The 20,516-nt window shown below is 51.5% G+C and overlaps 1 protein-coding gene across 2 annotated transcripts in view; it reads left to right on the top strand.

Annotated features, from left to right (window-relative positions):
* LOC147102617 (ras-related protein Rab-37-like) overlaps positions 1-20,516 on the top strand; it is a 505,661-nt gene that overhangs the window by 450,146 nt on the left and 34,999 nt on the right. For both annotated transcript variants that reach the window (XM_085963264.1, XM_085963265.1), the window contains exon 6: positions 1,447-1,512. In XM_085963264.1, coding sequence (XP_085819390.1) covers positions 1,447-1,512 — 66 coding nt within the window. The remainder of the gene's footprint in view (positions 1-1,446; positions 1,513-20,516) is intronic.

Consider the following 20,516-nt stretch of genomic DNA (forward strand, 5'->3'; position numbering starts at 1 on the left):
TTTACTCTGTATCTAACTCGTGCTGTACCTGCCCTGGGAGTGTTTGATGGGACAGTGTAGAGGGAACTTTACTCTGTATCTAACCCGTGCTGTACCTGCCCTGGGAGTGTTTGATGGGACAGTGTAGAGGGAGCTTTACTCTGTATCTAACCCGTGCTGTACCTGCCCTGGGAGTGTTTGATGGGACAGTGTAGAGGGAGCTTTACTCTGTGTCTAACCCGTGCTGTACCTGCCCTGGGAGTGTTTGATTGGACAGTGTAGAGGGAGCTTTACTCTGTATCTAACCCGTGCTGTACCTTCCCTGGGAGAGTTTGATGGGACAGGGTAGAGGGAACTTTACTCTGTATCGAACCCGTGCTGTACCTGCCCTGGGAGTGTTTGATGGGACAGTGTAGAGGGAGCTTTACTCGGTGTCTAACCCGTGCTGTACCTGCCCTGGGAGTGTTTGATGGGACAGTGTAGAGGGAGCTTTACTCTGTATCTAACCCGTGCTGTACCTGCCCTGGGAGTGTTTGATGGGACAGTGTAGAGGGAGCTTTACTCTGTATCTAACCCGTGCTGTACCTGCCCTGGGAGTGTTTGATGGGACAGTGTAGAGGGAGCTTTACTCTGTATCTAACCCGTGATGTACCTGCCCTGGGAGTGTTTGATGGGACAGTGTAGAGGGAGCTTTACTCTGTATCTAACCCCGTGCTGTACCTGCCCTGGGAGTGTTTGATGGGACAGTGTAGAGGGAGCTTTACTCTGTATCTAACTCGTGCTGTACCTGCCCTGGGAGTGTTTGATGGGACAGTGTAGAGGGAACTTTACTCTGGATCTAACCCGTGCTGTACCTGCCCTGGGAGTGTTTGATGGGACAGTGTAGAGGGAGCTTTACACTGTATCTAACCCGTGCTGTACCTGCCCTGGGAGTGTTTGATAGGACAGTGTAGAGGGAGCTTTACTCTGTGTCTAACCCGTGCTGTACCTGCCCTGGGAGTGTTTGATGGGACAGTGTAGGGGGAGCTTTACTCTGTATCTAACCTGTGCTGTACTTGCCCTGGGAGTGTTGCTGGGACAGTGTAGAGGGAGCTTTACTCTGTATCTAACCCGTGCTGTACCTGCCCTGGGAGTGTTTGATGGGACAGTGTAGAGGGAGCTTTACTCTGTATCTAACCCGCGCTGTACCTGCCCTGGGAGTGTTTGATGGGACGGTGTAGAGGGAGCTTTACTTGGTGTCTAACCCCTGTACTTCATGTCATGTTTGTTGCTAGCACTACTCCAGCTTGGAGTTGCGAAGCTGACTGTAACTGGTGGTTCGTAGATTGGAGTGCCAGGTGACCTTCTATATGAGTCTCAGGATTGGTTAATGAGACTTGTGCCACTTTGCAACTTCCATTTCCAAAAGAAAAACAACTTATTCAATAACGGAGTTTTCAACATTTTTTCTGCTGCATTCTCTTTCAGGCCTGGTTAACAGAGGTACATGAATATGCACAACAGGATGTAGTCATCATGTTGCTAGGTAACAAGGTGGGTACTATTTCCTAATTTCCTTTTACGTTGCATAACAGAATTTTAACAAAATGGCAGAACGCCAGAGTCACATTTCATCATTTCTGACACACAGGTTTAATTAAACGCAAACCTGAAAAGATTGGGCCACTTAAAGCAATGAACCCTTTGTGACCCACAGCTCTGAGGTCAATGAAAGTACACTTCAACAGGGGAAAAGGGAAGGAGCTGATCTCAACCAGGCAATGATATGGGCGCTACAGTCGGCCTCAGTGCCATTTGGCTGAGGAGGGGGGAAATTAACAAGGGTTCCTGATTGGCATTTCGGGATTCCCACTGGAAATGGGTGAGGTGATTAGAGTTCGCTCTGCTACCATGGTCAGATAATCTGAGACTCTCACTGTCGCGGCCTACACAGAACGGCGACTTGGATGGGGAACGATGCTGAGCACCCATGGAACCGTGCCCCAGCACCTTCAACGGGGTGGGGGGAAATTTGGGAGGAAAGGAAAAATAAATGGAGAGTGAGAGAGGGTCAATCGGGATTGTAAATATACATTTTAAATAACTGATCGAACTGCGCAGGAGAATGAAGAGAAATGTCATACAGCATAATGTCAGAATGTCAGTTTAGCAGGCCGACTGTCCATTCATTCTTGGTGTAATCACACACTGATTTAGGAAAGCAGGAAAATTGTCTGTGGTTTGACACCCGAAGCTGAGAACTATCCTGTGATGTCTTCATCACACAGTCACTGTATTCTAGCAATGCGTTCACATTTCAGTAAATGCTCATCCCTCTCCTTCCAATCTTCAAAGTGTTTATCCACAATCTCCGACTCTACAGTGTGTCTCTCTGCCTATCTCCAATACTTCGGTTTGTGTCTCTCCCTCCATCGATCATTCACAGTGTCCCTCCCTCCATCGATCATTCACAGTGTCCCTCCCTCCATCGATCATTCACAGTGTCTCTCCCTCCATCGATCATTCACAGTGTCCCTCCCTCCATCGATCATTCACAGTGTCTCTCCCTCCATCGATCATTCACAGTGTCCCTCCCTCCATCGATCATTCACAGTGTCTCTCCCTCCATCGATCATTCACAGTGTCCCTCCCTCCATCGATCATTCACAGTGTCCCTCCCTCCATCGATCATTCACAGTGTCCCTCCATCCATCGATCATTCACAGTGTCCCTCCCTCCATCGATCATTCACAGTGTCTCTCCCTCCATCGATCATTCACAGTGTCCCTCCCTCCATCGATCATTCACAGTGTCTCTCCCTCCATCGATCATTCACAGTGTCCCTCCCTCCATCGATCATTCACAGTGTCCCTCCCTCCATCGATCATTCACAGTGTCTCTCCCTCCATCGATCATTCACAGTGTCTCTCCCTCCATCGATCATTCACAGTGTCCCTCCCTCCATCGATCATTCACAGTGTCCCTCCCTCCATCGATCATTCACAGTGTCCCTCCCTCCATCGATCATTCACAGTGTCTCTCCCTCCATCGATCATTCACAGTGTCTCTCCCTCCATCGATCATTCACAGTGTCCCTCCCTCCATCGATCATTCACAGTGTCTCTCCCTCCATCGATCATTCACAGTGTCTCTCCCTCCATCGATCATTCACAGTGTCTCTCCCTCCATCGATCATTCACAGTGTCTCTCCCTCCATCGATCATTCACAGTGTCTCTCCCTCCATCGATCATTCACAGTGTCCCTCCCTCCATCGATCATTCACAGTGTCTCTCCCTCCATCGATCATTCACAGTGTCCCTCCCTCCATCGATCATTCACAGTGTCTCTCCCTCCATCGATCATTCACAGTGTCCCTCCCTCCATCGATCATTCAGTGTCCCTCCCTCCATCGATCATTCACAGTGTCTCTCCCTCCATCGATCATTCACAGTGTCCCTCCCTCCATCGATCATTCACAGTGTCCCTCCCTCCATCGATCATTCACAGTGTCTCTCCCTCCATCGATCATTCACAGTGTCCCTCCCTCCATCGATCATTCACAGTGTCTCTCCCTCCATCGATCATTCACAGTGTCCCTCCCTCCATCGATCATTCACAGTGTCCCTCCCTCCATCGATCATTCACAGTGTCCCTCCCTCCATCGATCATTCACAGTGTTCCTCCCTCCATCGATCATTCACAGTGTCCCTCCCTCCATCGATCATTCACAGTGTCCCTCCCTCCATCGATCATTCACAGTGTCCCTCCCTCCATCGATCATTCACAGTGTCTCTCCCTCCATCGATCATTCACAGTGTCTCTCCCTCCATCGATCATTCACAGTGTCCCTCCCTCCATCGATCATTCACAGTGTCCCTCCCTCCATCGATCATTCACAGTGTCCCTCCCTCCATCGATCATTCACAGTGTCCCTCCCTCCATCGATCATTCACAGTGTCTCTCCCTCCATCGATCATTCACAGTGTCCCTCCCTCCATCGATCATTCACAGTGTCCCTCCCTCCATTGATCATTCAGTGTCCCTCCCTCCATCGATTATTCACAGTGTCCCTCCCTCCATCGACCATTCACAGTGTCTCTCCCTCCATCGATCATTCACAGTGTCCCTCCCTCCATCGATCATTCACAGTGTCCCTCCCTCCATCGATCATTCACAGTGTCTCTCCCTCCATCGATCATTCACAGTGTCTCTCCCTCCATCGATCATTCACAGTGTCCCTCCCTCCATTGATCATTCAGTGTCCCTCCCTCCATCGATTATTCACAGTGTCCCTCCCTCCATCGATCATTCACAGTGTCTCTCCCTCCATCGATCATTCACAGTGTCTCCCTCCATCGATCATTCACAGTGTCCCTCCCTCCATCGATCATTCACAGTGTCTCTCCCTCCATCGATCATTCACAGTGTCTCTCCCTCCATCGATCATTCACAGTGTCCCTCCCTCCATCGATCATTCACACTGTCCCTCCCTCCATCGATCATTCACAGTGTCCCTCCCTCCATCGATCATTCAGTGTCCCTCCCTCCATCGATTATTCACAGTGTCCCTCCCTCCATCGATCATTCACAGTGTCTCTCCCTCCATCGATTATTCACAGTGTCCCGCCCTCCATCGATCATTCACAGTGTCTCTCCCTCCATCGATCATTCACAGTGTCTCTCCCTCCATCGATCATTCACAGTGTCTCTCCCTCCATCGATCATTCACAGTGTCTCTCCCTCCATCGATCATTCACAGTGTCCCTCCCTCCATCGATCATTCACAGTGTCCCTCCCTCCATCGATCATTCACAGTGTCCCTCCCTCCATCGATCATTCACAGTGTCCCTCCCTCCATCGATCATTCACAGTGTCTCTCCCTCCATCGATCATTCACAGTGTCCCTCCCTCCATCGATTATTCACAGTGTCCCTCCCTCCATCGATCATTCACAGTGTCCCTCCCTCCATCGATCATTCAGCGTCCCTCCCTCCATCGATTATTCACAGTGTCCCTCCCTCCATCGATCATTCACAGTGTCTCTCCCTCCATCGATCATTCACAGTGTCTCTCCCTCCATCGATCATTCACAGTGTCTCTCCCTCCATCGATCATTCACAGTGTCTCTCCCTCCATCGATCATTCACAGTGTCTCTCCCTCCATCGATCATTCACAGTGTCTCTCCCTCCATCGATCATTCACAGTGTCCCTCCCTCCATCGATCATTCACAGTGTCTCTCCCTCCATCGATCATTCACAGTGTCCCTCCCTCCATCGATCATTCACAGTGTCTCTCCCTCCATCGATCATTCACAGTGTCCCTCCCTCCATCGATCATTCACAGTGTCTCTCCCTCCATCGATCATTCACAGTGTCTCTCCCTCCATCGATCATTCACAGTGTCCCTCCCTCCATCGATCATTCACAGTGTCCCTCCCTCCATCGATCATTCACAGTGTCTCTCCCTCCATCGATCATTCACAGTGTCTCTCCCTCCATCGATCATTCACAGTGTCTCTCCCTCCATCGATCATTCACAGTGTCCCTCCGTCCATCGATCATTCACAGTGTCTCTCCCTCCATCGATCATTCACAGTGTCTCTCCCTCCATCGATCATTCACAGTGTCCCTCCCTCCATCGATCATTCACAGTGTCTCTCCCTCCATCGATCATTCACAGTGTCCCTCCCTCCATCGATCATTCACAGTGTCCCTCCCTCCATCGATCATTCACAGTGTCTCTCCCTCCATCGATCATTCACAGTGTCTCTCCCTCCATCGATCATTCACAGTGTCTCTCCCTCCATCGATCATTCACAGTGTCTCTCCCTCCATCGATCATTCACAGTGTCCCTCCCTCCATCGATCATTCACAGTGTCCCTCCCTCCATCGATCATTCACAGTGTCCCTCCCTCCATCGATCATTCACAGTGTCTCTCCCTCCATCGATCATTCACAGTGTCCCTCCCTCCATCGATCATTCAGTGTCTCTCCCTCCATCGATCATTCACAGTGTCCCTCCCTCCATCGATCATTCACAGTGTCTCTCCCTCCATCGATCATTCACAGTGTCCCTCCCTCCATCGATCATTCACAGTGTCCTCCCTCCATCGATCATTCACAGTGTCTCTCCCTCCATCGATCATTCACAGTGTCTCTCCCTCCATCGATCATTCACAGTGTCTCTCCCTCCATCGATCATTCACAGTGTCTCTCCCTCCATCGATCATTCACAGTGTCCCTCCCTCCATCGATCATTCACAGTGTCCCTCCCTCCATCGATCATTCACAGTGTCCCTCCCTCCATCGATCATTCACAGTGTCTCTCCCTCCATCGATCATTCACAGTGTCCCTCCCTCCATCGATCATTCACAGTGTCTCTCCCTCCATCGATCATTCACAGTGTCCCTCCCTCCATCGATCATTCACAGTGTCTCTCCCTCCATCGATCATTCACAGTGTCTCTCCCTCCATCGATCATTCACAGTGTCCCTCCCTCCATCGATCATTCACAGTGTCCCTCCCTCCATCGATCATTCACAGTGTCTCTCCCTCCATCGATCATTCACAGTGTCTCTCCCTCCATCGATCATTCACAGTGTCTCTCCCTCCATCGATCATTCACAGTGTCCCTCCGTCCATCGATCATTCACAGTGTCTCTCCCTCCATCGATCATTCACAGTGTCTCTCCCACCATCGATCATTCACAGTGTCCCTCCCTCCATCGATCATTCACAGTGTCTCTCCCTCCATCGATCATTCACAGTGTCCCTCCCTCCATCGATCATTCACAGTGTCCCTCCCTCCATCGATCATTCACAGTGTCTCTCCCTCCATCGATCATTCACAGTGTCTCTCCCTCCATCGATCATTCACAGTGTCTCTCCCTCCATCGATCATTCACAGTGTCTCTCCCTCCATCGATCATTCACAGTGTCCCTCCCTCCATCGATCATTCACAGTGTCCCTCCCTCCATCGATCATTCACAGTGTCCCTCCCTCCATCGATCATTCACAGTGTCTCTCCCTCCATCGATCATTCACAGTGTCCCTCCCTCCATCGATCATTCAGTGTCTCTCCCTCCATCGATCATTCACAGTGTCCCTCCCTCCATCGATCATTCACAGAGTCCCTTCCTCCATTGATGATTCACAGTGTCCCTCCCTCCATCGATCATTCACAGTGTCTCTCCCTCCATCGATCATTCACAGTGTCCCTCCCTCCATCGATCATTCACAGTGTCCCTCCCTCCATCGATCATTCACAGTGTCTCTCCCTCCATCGATCATTCACAGTGTCTCTCCCTCCATCGATCATTCACAGTGTCCCTCCCTCCATCGATCATTCACAGTGTCCCTCCCTCCATCGATCATTCACAGTGTCTCTCCCTCCATCGATCATTCACAGTGTCCCTCCCTCCATCGATCATTCACAGTGTCCCTCCCTCCATCGATCATTCACACTGTCTCTCCCTCCATCGATCATTCACAGTGTCCCTCCCTCCATCGATCATTCACAGTGTCCCTCCCTCCATCGATCATTCACAGTGTCCCTCCCTCCATCGATCATTCACAGTGTCTCTCCCTCCATCGATCATTCACAGTGTCCCTCCCTCCATCGATCATTCACAGTGTCCCTCCCTCCATCGATCATTCACAGTGTCCCTCCCTCCATCGATCATTCGCAGTGTCCCTCCCTCCATCGATCATTCACAGTGTCCCTCCCTCCTTCGATCATTCACAGTGTCTCTCCCTCCATCGATCATTCACAGTGTCTCTCCCTCCATCGATCATTCACAGTGTCCCTCCCTCATCGATCATTCACAGTGTCTCTCCTCCATCTATCATTCACAGTGTCTCTCCCTCCATCGATCATTCACAGTGTCTCTCCCTCCATCGATCATTCACAGTGTCTCTCCCTCCATCGATCATTCACAGTGTCCCTCCCTCCATCGATCATTCACAGTGTCTCTCCCTCCATCTATCATTCACAGTGTCTCTCCCTCCATCGATCATTCACAGTGTCTCTCCCTCCATCGATCATTCACAGTGTCTCTCCCTCCATCGATCATTCACAGTGTCTCTCCCTCCATCGATCATTCACAGTGTCTCTCCCTCCATCGATCATTCACAGTGTCTCTCCCTCCATCGATCATTCACAGTATCTCTCCCTCCATCGATCATTCACAGTGTCTCTCCCTCCATCGATCATTCACAGTGTCCCTCCCTCCATCGATCATTCACAGTATCTCTCCCTCCATCGATCATTCACAGTGTCTCTCCCTCCATCGATCATTCACAGTGTCCCACCCTCCATCGATCATTCACAGTGTCCCTCCCTCCATCGATCATTCACAGTGTCCCTCCCTCCATCGATCATTCACAGTGTCCCTCCCTCCATCGATCATACACAGTGTCCCTCCCTCCATCGATCATTCACAGTGTCCCTCCCTCCATCGATCATTCACAGTGTCTCTCCCTCCATCGATCATTCACAGTGTCCCTCCCTCCATCGATCATTCACAGTATGTCTCCGTCCATCGATCATTCACAGTGTCCCTCCCTCCATCGATCATTCACAGTGTCTCTCCCTCCATCGATCATTCACAGTGTCCCTCCCTCCATCGATCATTCACAGTGTCCCTCCTACCATCGATCATTCACAGTGTTTCTCCCTCCATCGATCATTCACAGTGTCTCTCCCTCCGTCGATCATTCACAGTGTCCCTCCCTCCATCGATCATTCACAGTGTCCCTCCCTCCATCGATCATTCACAGTGTCCCTCCCTCCATCGATCATTCACTGTGTCACTCCCTCCATCGATCATTCACAGTGTCTCTCCCTCCATCGATCATTCACAGTGTCTCTCCCTCCATCGATCATTCACAGTGTCTCTCCCTCCATCGATCATTCACAGTGTCCCTCCCTCCATCGATCATTCACAGTGTCCCTCCCTCCATCGATCATTCACAGTGTCCCTCCCTCCATCGATCATTCACAGTGTCTCTCCCTCCATCGATCATTCACAGTGTCTCTCCCTCCATCGATCATTCACAGTGTCTCTCCCTCCATCGATCATTCACAGTGTCCCTCCCTCCATCGATCATTCACAGTGTCCCTCCCTCCATCGATCATTCACAGTGTCCCTCCCTCCATCGATCATTCACAGTGTCTCTCCCTCCATCGATCATTCACAGTGTCTCTCCCTCCATCGATCATTCACAGTGTCCCTCCCTCCATCGGTCATTCACAGTGTCCCTCCCTCCATCGATCATTCAGTGTCTCTCCCTCCATCGGTCATTCACAGTGTCCCTCCCTCCATCGATCATTCAGTGTCTCTCCCTCCATCGAACATTCACAGTGTCTCTCCCTCCATCGATCATTCACAGTGTCCCTCCCTCCACCGATCATTCACAGTGTCTCTCCCTCCATCCATCATTCACAGTGTCCCTCCCTCCATCGATCATTCACAGTGTCTCTCCCTCCATCGATCATTCACAGTGTCTCTCCCTCCATCGATCATTCACAGTGTCCCTCCCTCCATCGATCATTCACAGTGTCCCTCCCTCCATCGATCATTCACAGTGTCCCTCCCTCCATCGATCATTCACAGTGTCCCTCCCTCCATCGATCATTCACAGTGTCTCTCCCTCCATCGATCATTCACAGTGTCCCTCCCTCCATCGATCATTCACAGTGTCTCTCCCTCCATCAATCATTCACAGTGTCCCTCCCTCCATCGATCATTCACGGTGTCTCTCCCTCCATCGATCATTCACAGTGTCCCTCCCTCCATCGATCATTCAGTGTCTCTCCGTCCATCGATCATTCACAGTGTCTCTCCCTCCATCGATCATTCACAGTGTCTATCCCTCCATCGTTCATTCACAGTGTCCCTCCCTCCATCGATCAGTCACAGTGTCTCTCCCTCCATCGATCATTCACAGTGTCCCTCCCTCCATCGATCATTCACAGTGTCCCTCCCTCCATCGATCATTCACAGTGTCCTTCCATCCATCGATCATTCACAGTGCCTCTTCCTCCATCGATCATTGACAGTGTCCCTCCTTCCATCGATCATTCACAGTGTCCCTCCCTCCATCGATCATTCACAGTGTCCCTCCCTCCATCGATCATTCACAGTGTCTCTCCCTCCATCGATCATTCACAGTGTCCCTCCCTCCATCGATCATTCACAGTGTCTCTCCCTCCATCGATCATTCACAGTGTCCCTCCCTCCATCGATCATTCACAGTGTCCCTCCCTCCATCGATCATTCAGTGTCTCTCCCTCCATCGATCATTCACAGTGTCCCTCCCTCCATCGATCATTCACAGTGTCCCTCCCTCCATCGATCATTCACAGTGTCTCTCCCTCCATCGATCATTCACAGTGTCTCTCCCTCCATCGATCATTCACAGTGTCTCTCCCTCCATCGATCATTCACGGTGTCTCTCCCTCCATCGATCATTCACAGTGTCCCTCCCTCCATCGATCATTCACAGTGTCCCTCCCTCCATCGATCATTCACAGTGTCCCTCCCTCCATCGATCATTCACAGTGTCCCTCCCTCCATCGATCATTCAGTGTCTCTCCGTCCATCGATCATTCACAGTGTCCCTCCCTCCATCGATCATTCACAGTGTCCCTCCCTCCATCGATCATTCAGTGTCTCTCCCTCCATCGATCATTCACAGTGTCTCCCTCCATCGTTCATTCACAGTGTCCCTCCCTCCATCGATCATTCACAGTGTCTCTCCCTCCATCGATCATTCACAGTGTCCCTCCCTCCATCGATCATTCACAGCGTCCCTCCCTCCATCGATCATTCACAGTGTCCCTCCCTCCATCGATCATTCACAGTGTCTCTCCCTCCATCGATCATTCACAGTGTCCCACCCTCCATCGATCATTCACAGTGTCCCTCCCTCCATCGATCATTCACAGTGTCCCTCCCTCCATCGATCATTCACAGTGTCCCTCCCTCCATCGATCATACACAGTGTCCCTCCCTCCATCGATCATTCACAGTGTCCCTCCCTCCATCGATCATTCACAGTGTCTCTCCCTCCATCGATCATTCACAGTGTCCCTCCCTCCATCGATCATTCACAGTATGTCTCCGTCCATCGATCATTCACAGTGTCCCTCCCTCCATCGATCATTCACAGTGTCTCTCCCTCCATCGATCATTCACAGTGTCCCTCCCTCCATCGATCATTCACAGTGTCCCTCCTACCATCGATCATTCACAGTGTTTCTCCCTCCATCGATCATTCACAGTGTCTCTCCCTCCGTCGATCATTCACAGTGTCCCTCCCTCCATCGATCATTCACAGTGTCCCTCCCTCCATCGATCATTCACAGTGTCCCTCCCTCCATCGATCATTCACTGTGTCACTCCCTCCATCGATCATTCACAGTGTCTCTCCCTCCATCGATCATTCACAGTGTCTCTCCCTCCATCGATCATTCACAGTGTCTCTCCCTCCATCGATCATTCACAGTGTCCCTCCCTCCATCGATCATTCACAGTGTCCCTCCCTCCATCGATCATTCACAGTGTCCCTCCCTCCATCGATCATTCACAGTGTCCCTCCCTCCATCGATCATTCACAGTGTCCCTCCCTCCATCGATCATTCACAGTGTCCCTCCCTCCATCGATCATACAGTGTCCCTCCCTCCATCGATCATTCACAGTGTCCCTCCCTCCATCGATCATTCACAGTGTCTCTCCCTCCATCGATCATTCACAGTGTCTCTCCCTCCATCGATCATTCACAGTGTCCCTCCCTCCATCGATCATTCACAGTGTCTCTCCCTCCATCGATCATTCACAGTGTCTCTCCCTCCATCGATCATTCACAGTGTCCCTCCCTCCATCGATCATTCACAGTGTCTCTCCCTCCATCGATCATTCACAGTGTCCCTCCCTCCATCGATCATTCACAGTGTCCCTCCCTCCATCGATCATTCACAGTGTCTCTCCCTCCATCGATCATTCACAGTGTCTCTCTCTCCATCGATCATTAACAGTGTCTCTCCCTCCATCGATCATTCACAGTGTCCCTCCCTCCATCGATCATTCACAGTGTCTCTCCCTCCATCGATCATTCACAGTGTCCCTCCCTCCATCGATCATTCACAGTGTCCCTCCCTCCATCGATCATTCACAGTGTCTCTCCCTCCATCGATCATTCACAGTGTCTCTCCTTCCATCGATCATTCACAGTGTCTCTCCCTCCATCGATCATTCACAGTGTCTCCCCCTCCATCGATCATTCACAGTGTTTCTCCCTCCATCGATCATTCACAGTGTCTCTCCCTCCATCGATCATTCACAGTGTCCCTCCCTCCATCGATCATTCACAGTGTCCCTCCCTCCATCGATCATTCACAGTGTCTCTCCCTCCATCGATCATTCACAGTGTCTCTCCCTCCATCGATCATTCACAGTGTCTCTCCCTCCATCGATCATTCACAGTGTCCCTCCCTCCATCGATCATTCACAGTGTCCCTCCCTCCATCGATCATTCACAGTGTCCCTCCCTCCATCGATCATTCACAGTGTCTCTCCCTCCATCGATCATTCACAGTGTCTCTCCCTCCATCGATCATTCACAGTGTCCCTCCCTCCATCGGTCATTCACAGTGTCCCTCCCTCCATCGATCATTCAGTGTCTCTCCCTCCATCGGTCATTCACAGTGTCCCTCCCTCCATCGATCATTCAGTGTCTCTCCCTCCATCGAACATTCACAGTGTCTCTCCCTCCATCGATCATTCACAGTGTCCCTCCCTCCACCGATCATTCACAGTGTCTCTCCCTCCATCCATCATTCACAGTGTCCCTCCCTCCATCGATCATTCACAGTGTCTCTCCCTCCATCGATCAGTCACAGTGTCTCTCCCTCCATCGATCATTCACAGTGTCCCTCCCTCCATCGATCATTCACAGTGTCCCTCCCTCCATCGATCATTCACAGTGTCCCTCCCTCCATCGATCATTCACAGTGTCCCTCCCTCCATCGATCATTCACAGTGTCTCTCCCTCCATCGATCATTCACAGTGTCCCTCCCTCCATCGATCATTCACAGTGTCTCTCCCTCCATCGATCATTCACAGTGTCCCTCCCTCCATCGATCATTCACGGTGTCTCTCCCTCCATCGATCATTCACAGTGTCCCTCCCTCCATCGATCATTCAGTGTCTCTCCGTCCATCGATCATTCACAGTGTCTCTCCCTCCATCGATCATTCACAGTGTCTATCCCTCCATCGTTCATTCACAGTGTCCCTCCCTCCATCGATCAGTCACAGTGTCTCTCCCTCCATCGATCATTCACAGTGTCCCTCCCTCCATCGATCATTCACAGTGTCCCTCCCTCCATCGATCATTCACAGTGTCCTTCCCTCCATCGATCATTCACAGTGCCTCTTCCTCCATCGATCATTGACAGTGTCCCTCCTTCCATCGATCATTCACAGTGTCCCTCCCTCCATCGATCATTCACAGTGTCCCTCCCTCCATCGATCATTCACAGTGTCTCTCCCTCCATCGATCATTCACAGTGTCCCTCCCTCCATCGATCATTCACAGTGTCTCTCCCTCCATCGATCATTCACAGTGTCCCTCCCTCCATCGATCATTCACAGTGTCCCTCCCTCCATCGATCATTCAGTGTCTCTCCCTCCATCGATCATTCACAGTGTCCCTCCCTCCATCGATCATTCACAGTGTCCCTCCCTCCATCGATCATTCACAGTGTCTCTCCCTCCATCGATCATTCACAGTGTCTCTCCCTCCATCGATCATTCACAGTGTCTCTCCCTCCATCGATCATTCACGGTGTCTCTCCCTCCATCGATCATTCACAGTGTCCCTCCCTCCATCGATCATTCACAGTGTCCCTCCCTCCATCGATCATTCACAGTGTCCCTCCCTCCATCGATCATTCACAGTGTCCCTCCCTCCATCGATCATTCAGTGTCTCTCCGTCCATCGATCATTCACAGTGTCCCTCCCTCCATCGATCATTCACAGTGTCCCTCCCTCCATCGATCATTCAGTGTCTCTCCCTCCATCGATCATTCACAGTGTCTCCCTCCATCGTTCATTCACAGTGTCCCTCCCTCCATCGATCATTCACAGTGTCTCTCCCTCCATCGATCATTCACAGTGTCCCTCCCTCCATCGATCATTCACAGCGTCCCTCCCTCCATCGATCATTCACAGTGTCCCTCCCTCCATCGATCATTCACAGTGTCTCTCCCTCCATCGATCATTCAGTGTATCTCCCTCCATCGATCATTCTCAGTGTCCCTCCCTCCATCGATCATTCACAGTGTCCCTCCCTCCATCGATCATTCACAGTGTCTCTCCCTCCATCGATCATTCACAGTGCCCCTCCCTCCATCGATCATTCGCAGTGTCCCTCCCTCCATCGATCATTCACAGTGTCTCTCCCTCCATCGATCATTGACAGTGTCCCTCCTTCCATCGATCATTCACAGTGTCTCTCCCTCCATCGATCATTCACAGTGTCTCTCCCTCCATCGATCATTCACAGTGTCCCTCCCTCCATCGATCATTCACAGTGTCCCTCCCTCCATCGATCATTCACAGTGTCCCTCCCTCCATCGATCTTTCACAGTGTCCCTCCCTCCATCGATCATTCACAGTGTCTCTCCCTCCATCGATCATTCACAGTGTCTCCCTCCATCGATCATTCACAGTGTCCCTCCCTCCATCGATCATTCACAGTGTCTCTCCCTCCATCGATCATTCACAGTGTCTCTCCCTCCATCGATCATTCACAGTGTCCCTCCCTCCATCGATCATTCACAGTGTCTCTCCCTCCATCGATCATTCACAGTGTCTCTCCCTCCATCGATCATTCACAGTGTCTCTCCCTCCATCGATCATTCACAGTGTCTCTCCCTCCATCGATCATTCACAGTGTCTCTCCCTCCATCGATGATTCACAGTGTCCCTCCCTCCATCGATCATTCACAGAGTCCCTCCCTCCATCGATCATTCAGTGTCTCTCCCTCCATCGATCATTCACAGTGTCCCTCCCTCCATCGATCATTCACAGTGTCCCTCCCTCCATCGATCATTCACAGTGTCTCTCCCTCCATCGATCATTCACAGTGTCCCTCCCTCCATCGGTCATTCACAGTGTCCCTCCCTCCATCGATCATTCAGTGTCTCTCCCTCCATCGGTCATTCACAGTGTCCCCTCCCTCCATCGATCATTCAGTGTCTCTCCCTCCATCGAACATTCACAGTGTCTCTCCCTCCATCGATCATTCACAGTGTCCCTCCCTCCACCGATCATTCACAGTGTCTCTCCCTCCATCCATCATTCACAGTGTCCCTCCCTCCATCGATCATTCACAGTGTCTCTCCCTCCATCGATCATTCACAGTGTCTCTCCCTCCATCGATCATTCACAGTGTCCCTCCCTCCATCGATCATTCACAGTGTCCCTCCCTCCATCGATCATTCACAGTGTCCCTCCCTCCATCGATCATTCACAGTGTCCCTCCCTCCATCGATCATTCACAGTGTCTCTCCCTCCATCGATCATTCACAGTGTCTCTCCCTCCATCGATCATTCACAGTGTCTCTCCCCTCCATCGATCATTCACAGTGTCCCTCCCTCCATCGATCATTCACAGTGTCCCTCCCTCCATCGATCATTCACAGTGTCCCTCCCTCCATCGATCATTCACAGTGTCCCTCCCTCCATCGATCATTCACAGTGTCTCTCCCTCCATCGATCATTCACAGTGTCCCTCCCTCCATCGATCATTCACAGTGTCCCTTCCTCCATCGATCATTCACAGTGTCCCTCCCTCCATCGATCATTCACGGTGTCTCTCCCTCCATCGATCATTCACAGTGTCCCTCCCTCCATCGATCATTCAGTGTCTCTCCGTCCATCGATCATTCACAGTGTCTCTCCCTCCATCGATCATTCACAGTGTCTATCCCTCCATCGTTCATTCACAGTGTCCCTCCCTCCATCGATCATTCACAGTGTCTCTCCCTCCATCGATCATTCACAGTGTCCCTCCCTCCATCGATCATTCACAGTGTCCCTCCCTCCATCGATCATTCACAGTGTCCCTCCCTCCATCGATCATTCACAGTGCCTCTCCCTCCATCGATCATTGACAGTGTCCCTCCTTCCATCGATCATTCACAGTGTCCCTCCCTCCATCGATCATTCACAGTGCCCCTCCCTCCATCGATCATTCACAGTGTCTCTCCCTCCATCGATCATTCACAGTGTCCCTCCCTCCATCGATCATTCACAGTGTCTCTCCCTCCATCGATCATTCACAGTGTCCCTCCCTCCATCGATCATTCACAGTGTCCCTCCCTCCATCGATCATTCAGTGTCTCTCCCTCCATCGATCATTCACAGTGTCCCTCCCTCCATCGATCATTCACAGTGTCCCTCCCTCCATCGATCATTCACAGTGTCTCTCCCTCCATCGATCATTCACAGTGTCTCTCCCTCCATCGATCATTCACAGTGTCTCTCCCTCCATCGATCATTCACGGTGTCTCTCCCTCCATCGATCATTCACAGTGTCCCTCCCTCCATCGATCATTCACAGTGTCCCTCCCTCCATCGATCATTCACAGTGTCCCTCCCTCCATCGATCATTCACAGTGTCCCTCCCTCCATTGATCATTCAGTGTCTCTCCGTCCATCGATCATTCACAGTGTCCCTCCCTCCATCGATCATTCACAGTGTCCCTCCCTCCATCGATCATTCAGTGTCTCTCCCTCCATCGATCATTCACAGTGTCTCCCTCCATCGTTCATTCACAGTGTCCCTCCCTCCATCGATCATTCACAGTGTCTCTCCCTCCATCGATCATTCACAGTGATCCTCCCTCCATCGATCATTCACAGCGTCCCTCCCTCCATCGATCATTCACAGTGTCCCTCCCTCCATCGATCATTCACAGTGTCTCTCCCTCCATCGATCATTCAGTGTCTCTCCCTCCATCGATCATTCACAGTGTCCCTCCCTCCATCGATCATTCACAGTGCCCCTCCCTCCATCGATCATTCGCAGTGTCCCTCCCTCCATCGATCATTCACAGTGTCTCTCCCTCCATCGATCATTGACAGTGTCCCTCCTTCCATCGATCATTCACAGTGTCTCTCCCTCCATCGATCATTCACAGTGTCTCTCCCTCCATCGATCATTCACAGTGTCCCTCCCTCCATCGATCATTCACAGTGTCCCTCCCTCCATCGATCATTCACAGTGTCCCTCCCTCCATCGATCATTCACAGTGTCCTCCCTCCATCGATCATTCACAGTGTCCCTCCCTCCATCGATCTTTCACAGTGTCCCTCCCTCCATCGATCATTCACAGTGTCTCTCCCTCCATCGATCATTCACAGTGTCTCCCTCCATCGATCATTCACAGTGTCCCTCCCTCCATCGATCATTCACAGTGTCTCCTCCCTCCATCGATCATTCACAGTGTCTCTCCCTCCATCGATCATTCACAGTGTCCCTCCCTCCATCGATCATTCACAGTGTCCCTCCCTCCATCGATCATTCAGTGTCTCTCCCTCCATCGATCATTCACAGTGTCCCTCCCTCCATCGATCATTCACAGTGTCCCTCCCTCCATCGATCATTCACAGTGTCTCTCCCTCCATCGATCATTCACTGTGTCCCTCCCTCCATCGATCATTCACAGTGTCTCTCCCTCCATCGATCATTCACAGTGTCCCTCCCTCCATCGATCATTCACAGTGTCTCTCCCTCCATCGATCATTCACAGTGTCCCTCCCTCCATCGATCATTCACAGTGTCTCTCCCTCCATCGATCATTCACAGTGTCCCTCCCTCCATCGATCATTCACAGTGTCTCCCCTCCATCGATCATTCACAGTGTCTCTCCCTCCATCGATCATTCACAGTGTCCCTCCCTCCATTGATCATTCACAGTGTCCCTCCCTCCATCGATCATTCACAGTGTCCCTCCCTCCATCGATCATTCACAGTGTCCCTCCCTCCATCAATCATTCACAGTGTCCCTCCCTCCATCGATCATTCACAGTGTCCCTCCCTCCATCGATCATTCACAGTGTCCCTCCCTCCATCGATCATTCAGTGTCTCTCCCTCCATCGATCATTCACAGTGTCCCTCCCTCCATCGATCATTCACAGTGTCCCTCCCTCCATCGATCATTCACAGTGTCTCTCCCTCCATCGATCATTCACAGTGTCTCTCCCTCCATCGATCATTCACAGTGTCCCTCCCTCCATCGATCATTCACAGTGTCTCTCCCTCCATCGATCATTCACGGTGTCTCTCCCTCCATCGATCATTCACAGTGTCCCTCCCTCCATCGATCATTCACAGTGTCTCTCCCTCCATCGATCATTCAGTGTCCCTCCCTCCATCGATCATTCACAGTGTCCCTCCCTCCATCGATCATTCACAGTGTCTCTCCCTCCATCGATCATTCACAGTGTCTCTCCCTCCATTGATCATTCACAGTGTCCCTCCCTCCATCGATCATTCACAGTGTCTCTCCCTCCATCGATCATTCACAGTGTCCCTCCCTCCATCGATCACTCACAGTCTCCCTCCCTCCATCGATCATTCACAGTGTCTCTCCCTCCATCGATCATTCACAGTGTCTCTCCCTCCATCGATCATTCACAGTCTCCCTCCCTCCATCGATCATTCACAGTGTCTCTCCCTCCATCGATCATTCACAGTCTCCCTCCCTCCATCGATCATTCACAGTGTCTCTCCCTCCATCGATCATTCACAGTGTCTCTCCCTCCATCGATCATTCACAGTGTCCCTCCCTCCATCGATCATTCACAGTGTCCCTCCCTCCATCGATCATTCACAGTGTCCCTCCCTCCATCGATCATTCACAGTGTCCCTCCCTCCATCGATCATTCACAGTGTCTCTCCCTCCATCGATCATTCACAGTGTCTCTCCCTCCATCGATCATTCACAGTGTCTCTCCCTCCATCGATCATTCACAGTGTCCCTCCCTCCATCGATCATTCACAGTGTCCCTCCCTCCATCGATCATTCACAGTGTCCCTCCCTCCATCGATCATTCACAGTGTCTCTCCCTCCATCGATCATTCACAGTGTCTCTCCCTCCATCGATCATTCACAGTGTCCCTCCCTCCATCGATCATTCACAGTGTCCCTCCCTCCATCGATCATTCAGTGTCTCTCCCTCCATCGATCATTCACAGTGTCCCTCCCTCCATCGATCATTCAGTGTCTCTCCCTCCATCGATCATTCACAGTGTCTCTCCCTCCATCGATCATTCACAGTGTCCCTCCCTCCATCGATCATTCACAGTGTCTCTCCCTCCATCGATCATTCACAGTGTCCCTCCCTCCATCGATCATTCACAGTGTCTCTCCCTCCATCGATCATTCACAGTGTCTCTCCCTCCATCGATCATTCACAGTGTCCCTCCCTCCATCGATCATTCACAGTGTCCCTCCCTCCATCGATCATTCACAGTGTCGCTCCCTCCATCGATCATTCACAGTGTCCCTCCCTCCATCGATCATTCACAGTGTCTCTCCCTCCATCGATCATTCACAGTGTCCCTCCCTCCATCGATCATTCACAGTGTCCCTCCCTCCATCGATCATTCACAGTGTCCCTCCCTCCATCGATCATTCACAGTGTCTCTCCCTCCATCGATCATTCACAGTGTCCCTCCCTCCATCGATCATTCAGTGTCTCTCCGTCCATCGATCATTCACAGTGTCTCTCCCTCCATCGATCATTCACAGTGTCTCTCCCTCCATCGATCATTCACAGTGTCCCTCCCTCCATCGATCATTCACAGTGTCTCTCCCTCCATCGATCATTCACAGTGTCCCTCCCTCCATCGATCATTCACAGTGTCCCTCCCTCCATCGATCATTCACAGTGTCCCTCCCTCCATCGATCATTCACAGTGTCCTCTCCTCCATCGATCATTCACAGTGTCCCTCCCTCCATCGATCATTCACAGTGTCCCTCCCTCCATCGATCATTCACAGTGTCCCTCCCTCCATCGATCATTCACAGTGTCTCTCCCTCCATCGATCATTCACAGTGTCCCTCCCTCCATCGATCATTCACAGTGTCTCTCCCTCCATCGATCATTCACAGTGTCCCTCCCTCCATCGATCATTCACAGTGTCCCTCCCTCCATCGATCATTCAGTGTCTCTCCCTCCATCGATCATTCACAGTGTCCCTCCCTCCATCGATCATTCACAGTGTCCCACCCTCCATCGATCATTCACAGTGTCTCTCCCTCCATCGATCATTCACAGTGTCTCTCCCTCCATCGATCATTCACAGTGTCTCTCCCTCCATCGATCATTCACAGGTGTCTCTCCCTCCATCGATCATTCACAGTGTCCCTCCCTCCATCGATCATTCACAGTGTCCCTCCCTCCATCGATCATTCACAGTGTCCCTCCCTCCATCGATCATTCACAGTGTCCCTCCCTCCATCGATCATTCA

This window comes from Somniosus microcephalus, chromosome 21 (assembly GCF_052327205.1).
Source record: "Somniosus microcephalus isolate GS21.2 chromosome 21, FLI_Smic_1.0, whole genome shotgun sequence".
NCBI classification, from domain to species: domain Eukaryota; kingdom Metazoa; phylum Chordata; class Chondrichthyes; order Squaliformes; family Somniosidae; genus Somniosus; species Somniosus microcephalus.